Here is an 8092-nt window from a genome sequence, read left to right as displayed (position 1 = left end):
GTGTATTACCAACAGTAACCTTGGAAACGGTGGTCCCAGCTCTTTTCAGGTCATTGACCAGCTCCTCCCGTGTAGTTCTGGGCTGATTTCTCACCTTTCTTAGGATCATTGAGAACCCACGAGGTGAGATCTTGCATTGAGCCCCAGTCCGAGGGAGATTGACAGTCATGTTTAGCTTCTTACATTTTCTAATGATTGCTCCAACAGTGGACCTTTTTTCACCAAGCTGCTTGGCAATTTCCCCGTAGCCCTTTCCAGCCTTGTGGAGGTGTACAATTTTGTCTCTAGTGTCTTTGGACAGCTCTTTGGTCTCGGTCATGTTAGTAGTTGGATTCTTACTGATTGTATGGGGTGGACAGGTGTCTTTATGCAGCTAACGACCTCAAACAGGTGCATCTAATTTAGGATAATAAATTTGAATGGAGGTGGACGTTTTGAAGGCAGACTAACAGGTCTTTGAGAGTCAGAATTCTAGCTGATAGACAGGTGTTCAAATACTTATTTGCAGCTGTATCATACAAATAAATAGTTAAAAAAATCATACATTGTGATTTCTGGATTTTTATTTTTTTAAGATTATGTCTCTCACAGTGGACATGCACCTACGATGACAATTTCAGACCCCTCCATGATTTCTAAGTGGGAGAACTTGCAAAATAGCAGGGTGTTCAAATACTTATTTTCCTCACTGTATATATATATGTGTGTGTGTGTGTGTGTGTGTGTATATATTTGAATTCATGTGCATTAAACCAACCTTTTGGATGTATTCAGGCTGACTATACACACAACATAGTAACTCATGAAACCCTTATAAATATGCAGTCACCACAACCTGTAAAGCCTTGCATCACTTTACATCTCAGAGATTAGACTCATACATATTTACTCATAAACCCAAGTGAATACTACTATTGTATGTCACCAACATAAATGATGCCTGTCTGACCATATACATGGCTTTGTAGGCTTCCAGAGAAGACGGCTTATCCCAGCACCCCTGCCTGACACCTCTTCCCTGGGGAAGAAGCCGGGCACAGCAGGCCAGTGGGTGGACTTGCCTCCTATGTCAGGGCCGCTGAAGGAGCCTTTTGAAATCAAGGTGTATGAGATTGATGATGTGGAGCGACTCCAGAGGCGGCGTCAGGAGGAAACTGCAGAGGTGAGCAAACTAACTTGTTCTACATGGTGGTTCATGTTGCTGAACTTGTTTTGTAATGTCTGGGTCAAGGTCTCTTAAATCCCACTTGCTAATCCCCACCAATATTTTGCATGTGCAACATTGATGCCACACACGCTCAAGATGTGCCACATAGACTTGCGTTGTGGGAATGTCTCCCTCCCAGTTTCTTTTTAAAGAACAAGACAGGAATGATATGTCTCAGACGTCTGACCTTCAGTCAGCTCAGTGGCAAATCCCGGAGTTAAAATGTCTGTATGCAGATACCCAGAGGTTGGTATTTTGGCAGCAATCCTCTGGAAGAGTCAAAAGTTCAAGAGGCAATTACTGACTAGGGTTAATTGGTTTGAACATGACCGATGACTCGCCTTACTGCTGACCGTGGCGGTGATGTTAGGGAGGGGGTAAAAATTAAAAAGACGATATGAGAAGATTGGTCAGGGAATGTGAGATGAATGCAAGGGTGAACAACACCAGCCCAAATCAGCACACCGCTAGCACTCATCACTGGCCGCCTGATCGTTTTTTATAGCTGACTCCTCTTCTGTGGATAATTAAATCATTAACACAAGTTCGGTGCAGCCAGACAGGGATTTGTTTAGAGAAGATATTAAATCAGCTAGATGGTGGTTTGATTTACTTTCAGTTAGGAAAAAAATATCTTTGACTTTTCTCTCCCAGCCTTAACTGTCTTAATGACACAATAGCTTTTCTGTGATTTTCCATCACTAAATCAGAATCTCATGTATGTGCATCAGTAACTCGTGTCTAGATATGGTTACTAACTATATATATTCTACTCATAAAATATGCTGTCTTGTTTAACATGCTAATTTGTTTTATCTATTTTCCCCTTATCTTCTCTTCAGCAACCATTCCAGGATGTTGACAAGGTGGGCAAATATTTCAATGTGACTGAGGTTTTATTATTAGCGGATCATGCTGTTCAACATATACTGTTTTTTTGACTTTCAGTTGACAGTTTACTTTCAACTACTTCTGTCAACTGTGCTGTGGTCATTGTAATTAATAATCTCTCTTTTTCTCTCAGGGCCTACAGTATTTTAACAGTAAACTGAAGATGCTGGAGAGAAGGCAACAGCAAGTAAAGGAACTGAGGGCAAAGCATGAAGTGTTGTTGGAGGAGCTGGAAGACACCAAAGCACGACTGATGATGGACCCCAGCAAGTGGATAGGAGAGTGTAAGTAACTACTCAATGTTCTTCTAATATAAGTTCACTTCTAAATTGTAGAACATCTTTGGTGACAAACCATGTGACCAAACATTAATTTTTCCTTTCAACAGTTGAGGTAGACCAGGATTTGGATAAAGAGTCTGCGGAGTACTTAGAGGCCTTAGCACAGGCCACAGATGAGCTGGAGTTCTGTGTCAATCTATGCAAGTCCCGTGTCATGATGGTGACCTGCTTTGACATCAGCATGCAAACACCTGGTGCTCTGGAGGGACTGCGTGAAGTTGAAGTCTGAGGACATAAGAAAGTTGAGTTGGAGAATCGAGGAAGTGAGAAAACAAAGGATGATGAAATGTAGCTGTCAGTCTATAAATATCACCGGAATGAAGAACAACAAATGACAAGAGATGAGATGAGAGTGGAACCTTGCATGAAAACAGAGGAAATCTTAACCACCTAGCTACAGTGCCTCGTTGTCCAGGACATATTATAATGGCATAGAAATGACACGCGAGCACAAATGTGGTTGCCTGTATGGCAAGGTAGTGGCCATCACTTACTCAAGAGTCACTGATCTACACCTGGAAGTGCCTTTTTTTTATTCTTTTGTTTTGAGTCATTAATTTTCATATCGTGTAGGTATCTTAAGCATACCTAAGCAAACCCTGAACATATTGCTTTTAAGAAATTTTTATATTGCATTGTATAGTGTATTTATATGATTATGTGGTGTGTACAAATGTCCTTTTAAGGGCAAAAAAGAAAGAAGAAAAAAGAAAAAGCAATAAGCTAATGTTATTGCGCTCCCAGACTTTGCCTTTTCTCTTGTTTCAAACCTCAGTCAGCATTTTACCCATGTTCATTCAGCCTCTTGCGCCTTATGTTAACTCTGGTTCTGTAGTTTTTCTAGATTTTCAAACTGGACTATGTTATCTCATCAAGGACTGCAATTGCTGTTGTCACTCATCACCTATCAGCTGGCCTGTGGCAGCTAGCAGGGTTGAGTTAATGTTTTTCTCTCCAGTTGCCTTGATCAAAATGAGTCTCAGTGGATGCACTAAGATAAAGCAGCAGTTATGTTTGGGAGGACGGAGAGCTTATTCAAGCTGGGCTTGCCTATGTCTATCTCACTGAAAATGAGAGATTAAGCCAAACATATCAATCAGAGGGCCACTGTGATGGATAGTGAGTGATTATTCTTGATTCAGCCATTCTCTCTGGTGCCTAAGTACAGTATGTGGTCATGCAACCTTGAGAGACCCAATCCTCCCTACTCTAGTCAATGAGGATAACATGATGAATGGTTACGCTGATAGCAGTGCTCATCAGTAAGCCCAATTTCTCTCCAAATGGGCCTGGACTTGGTGCTATACACTGTAAAGCAAAGAGGCACAGATAAAATAGCCCAAGTCTACTGGCCTCCTATACAATACTTTTTCAAGCCTCCGCTCTATGCATTCCAATACATTTACTGCAACTACTGTAAGAACCTCAATACTGACTTAAGGGCAGCAACACAGTTTGGCCTCTTTTGTCCCTTGTTATTTTTTTAAAATAGGCAAATTAACAAAGTTGATGTTTCAAACAAAGACTCCAAAATTGTTAGTTTCCTGTGGAATGATGCAGTGAATAAGAGCCAACGATCGTGACATTGTTTAGGAAAATCAATCATGATATCAGCTCTTTGTAGCTGCCAGAATGTGCTTGTTATGAATCAAACGGCTGACACAGAGAGAACAAAGATGATCAGTGAAAATGATTGTTGTGAAAAGCAAACTGGCTTTGTTGTATTTTGGTATGTTTGATTTCTATATCAATGACAAATATGCCTTTTGTTTTCTTTCTTTTACAAAGATGTACTCTCTCAGGCCCTCTCTGAAGATGCTGCATGAGATTTTTAATCATTTTTAAGAATGATTTCTACTCCATTTTTACCATTCTAATTTTCTACAATAACTTCAGTTTTCACTAGTGGGGTTAGGCTTATGAATTAAATAACTATTACCAAACCAAGACCTTTTTCCAAGAAATTATTATATGTAAGGTCATATTTCATATCAAAACTTCATATTTTCGAAGATCTTTGTTTTTGTATAGGATTTTCAAACCCTGTGTATAAATGTATGATATGGCAGCTTGTGTTTTACTTTTACAGTACCTGTGAATAAAATGTTTCTTCTTACCGATGATTCAGAGTTGAATGTTTTTCCTCCGTTAACATATTCTATATTGATGCAATTGTTTCCACACCATTGCAAATAAGGAAAGGCAGAATGCAGCTATAGTTTACTACACCAGGCAGCCAAGAGGGAATCTTTGTCATTTGATCACAAGACAGCATCAAGAGGGAAAACTTCAATGTGTATCAGCTGTTTTTGTAAGTCTCCAATCTTCTTGGGAAATCCAAACAAGTTTTGTCAGTTAATTTGCTAAGCCCTCTCCCCACAAACAATAACATTCCCAATCTACTTGCTCTCATTTATATTTTCATAAATTGTCTCATTCGCATCTACAACCAGAGCTACTTAAGAATGTTGATTAATATACAGTAAAAACAGACACCTGTATTACTTACTTTAGCAGGCTGTAGCTTTTCTAATTTTATGCAAATCTATTTAATTTGTTAGTAGATTTCTGTTTAATTATATAAACATAACAGTTGGCCATATGGTATTTTATGCATTAGACAAAATGCCTAACAATTACATTTAAATTAATTTTGTTGCATAAAATACAAAAAGAGCTGTACAAACATCATGTTAGTCTATATCACACCACCAATGTCTGCACTTATTTTACTTGTTTTGACCTCTTCTCTGGACTGTGGCCAGAATGTACTGTTATTATTCCCCTAGTGCGCCTGAGCAGTATGGGCAATTTAGGTTCTTACCAGTAGGCCTATTGGCCAAAACCCGAAAAATACTGTTGACAGAGACTTCTGTGGATTATTCATTGTGTCAGGAAAGAAATTTCGCAGTTGAATTTCAACTGTCATTTGCATTTGCAAATGTAAATTGGCACTATTATGAGCACCAATGGTTATACCACTAGAGGTAAGTCTAAAAATATGATTTATTTCTTTTAATTGACAAAATAAACAGCGTACACCGACAGCATTTTTTATTGGTAACTGTTATGTGTAGTTTGGAGACCTCGTGCAATTCCTAGCTAGCATAAAATTAGCTATGTCCTCCTGAGCAAAAGTCTAATCAGCCATAATAACTGAAAACACCTGTGTGCCCGCACATTGAATCAATTAGGCAGAGCAGCAGGTGCCAGGCAATGACAGGTTGACTATTGTGTTACATTATTTTCACCACAGTTACGCCACCATGATACAATTTTATTTCCTAGGTTAAAGATGCATTTTGTTAGCAGCTTCAAACATGTCATTGTTTACTACGGCAGGCTACAGTGACTGCTGGACCCAAAATGCATGTTGACACAAAGATTATCGTTTTCTTGAATGAGTATTTAAAAACCCTTATCTCACAAACCACCAGATAAATTTATGTGTTGTGAGTGACTGCTTGCTCCGTGAGGGAGAATTTGGAGATGTCTCTGCTAACTTGACTCAACAGTGGCAAATTGGTCAAAACAGTGAAAGCGCTACATTGATGTAGGAAAGAGAGATCCATAGAGAAGGTGAAGGTCCAGAGTGATTAATTACTCCCTGTAGCATTAGGGCCTTCTGCTCAGTGTGATACATGAGGTCCTGTTGAGTATTATACTGTAGATCTGTGAATGGGTTCAGCTACAGATTGAACCATGCTGTGCAATAACATCTTGCCTCCTCACTGTTAATTCTGTTTTGATCAAAAGCATAAGAGGTTAATTTGGCTGACTGGAAAGACCAGCTGGTCACTGTGTTTCAAATTAAATTTTTGGGGTGATTTTTTCTTTCAGACATAGTGTTTTTTTGGCACTCTGTGACACCTTGTGAAGACAGTCCCACGCAGAGGTCAACATACAGAAGGATCAAATTAGTGTGCCACTGAATATGACCAATAAAATGTAGGAACAATTTAAAATAAGTTTTTAGTTAATCTTCTGCATGCAGGGATTTGGCAGACAGTAAAAGCCTTTTAAGAAATCTCTCAAGAGCCTGTCAGCTCAGACTGTACCACGTTGCTCATAGGAAGTCAGTGTCTGAGTGGAAACAGTTGGCCTGGGCTGCTGCAGACATCTGATGGCTGCTGAGCACAGTCAGCCCTGTGTATCCCAGCCCACTTTGCCTCAGGGCTCCCATCATTAGCAGAGAGGTGGGTGTTGTATGAGAATAGAAAATGAGTTCAATGAAAAGTCAGGAGTCCCCCCCCCGCCCCCCCAACTGACCTTGTGTTCCTGTTTTGGAACTCTATTCACTGCACTCTGTGAAGTTTTTATCCAAAGCAATCCCAATCAACCCCAATTCTCAATCCATTTGATATCTTTTTCTTTCTTCATGTCTTATGACTTTGTTTCCATTATCGTCTTGGTTACATTCCAGCGTCTGAAACGTTCACTGTGGTCAAACTGAGTCAGAGCATTTGTAATTGAGTTCTCTTTGCCCCTTTGACACTTAATACATGTTTAAATCCTACAAATGTTGGCCCAAACCTCTAAGAGAAAATTGCACTTATACTCCTTTGCTATTGTTATTCATGATTTGAAATGACCTCATGTCTTCAGTCAGACTGAATGTTCAATATAGCTTCATATATATTAAAGGAAACCAGGCTTTTTGAACCCTTTCTACCACCCTCCCCACCTCTTCACTGCCTGCATCTGCCCTGGGCATTGTTAGTGGTGTAGTAGTTGTTCAGTTTCGGATTTACAGCTCTGCAGTCCCACAGATTGGTCTGTCTAAACCAAGCTCGCTCTTTGAAGAAGACCCATAAACCTGACCAAATGCTGCCACTTATTCTCAGTAATTAAAACAAGCTGGTGTGGAAAGTCCTTAAATTATCAGAGGCCAGGCAAGATGTAAGCCCCACACACACTCACTCTCTGCCTGCATGGTTGTGCTTCAGGCGGGTCGTAACCATTGACATCTCCATCCTCAAAACAGATTGCATGTGCGAGGGGTTTTGCACCAGGACAGACACCTTTTTTAAATTTTTTTTTTAAGACATAATGTTCAGAAGGCATATGCACTGTAAATTCAGGATGGGTTGCCTTACAAGTCTAACAACATGTCACTGAGCTGAGATAACACTACCGGCAGTAAATCAAAGCAACGCAATCCATAATATGAAAGTGAACTAATTAGCCTTTTGGAGACAACTTGAAACGATCTATCACTGAAGATTTAACCTTGTTTACTGTGTGTAATTTAGCAAACATCAGGGGCAGGCGGGGCTAGGGAACCAGCAAGCGTTTCCATTACAATTTGTAATGATGTAGATGCTATAGGGCCTATAATTTACCATGCTGGTACAAACTGTAATGTGAATCATCTCCCATGTATTACCGTCACTGAACTTCCTGAATCCTCATCCAGCCTTTCTGGTTTGGACAGTAATGAGGAGCAGGATGTGGGTCATGAGTTCAAACGGCCTGTTGTGTGTTGACCCGCAAGCTGGCAAGGTAACGAGTGTCTAGGTGATGAAGATGCACACACACGCACCCACACAGCCAGTCTGTGATTCTGTCTGACAGTGAGCTGGCAGTGTCATCCTATTATGTAGTCTGAAAGGGCTGGAGGAGGAATGAGTCACACAGGAGATGTGAATGTTGT

At 40.2% G+C, this 8092-nt stretch overlaps 1 protein-coding gene across 6 annotated transcripts in view; it reads left to right on the top strand.

The window, feature by feature from the left end:
- Positions 1-4562, top strand: part of kif26ab (kinesin family member 26Ab) — a 69001-nt gene extending 64439 nt beyond the window's left edge. For all 6 annotated transcript variants that reach the window (XM_046063011.1, XM_046063012.1, XM_046063015.1 and 3 more), the window contains 4 exons: positions 969-1162; positions 2050-2073; positions 2232-2382; positions 2487-4562. In XM_046063011.1, coding sequence (XP_045918967.1) covers positions 969-1162; positions 2050-2073; positions 2232-2382; positions 2487-2668 — 551 coding nt within the window. In that variant the 3' untranslated portion in view covers positions 2669-4562. The remainder of the gene's footprint in view (positions 1-968; positions 1163-2049; positions 2074-2231; positions 2383-2486) is intronic.
- Positions 4563-8092: the final 3530 nt, after the last annotated feature.

Source organism: Micropterus dolomieu, linkage group LG11 (genome assembly GCF_021292245.1).
Source record: "Micropterus dolomieu isolate WLL.071019.BEF.003 ecotype Adirondacks linkage group LG11, ASM2129224v1, whole genome shotgun sequence".
Lineage (NCBI taxonomy): Eukaryota > Metazoa > Chordata > Actinopteri > Centrarchiformes > Centrarchidae > Micropterus > Micropterus dolomieu.
The sequence above is the reverse complement of the archived record's forward strand: the minus strand, read 5'-3'. Positions and strand labels throughout refer to the sequence as shown.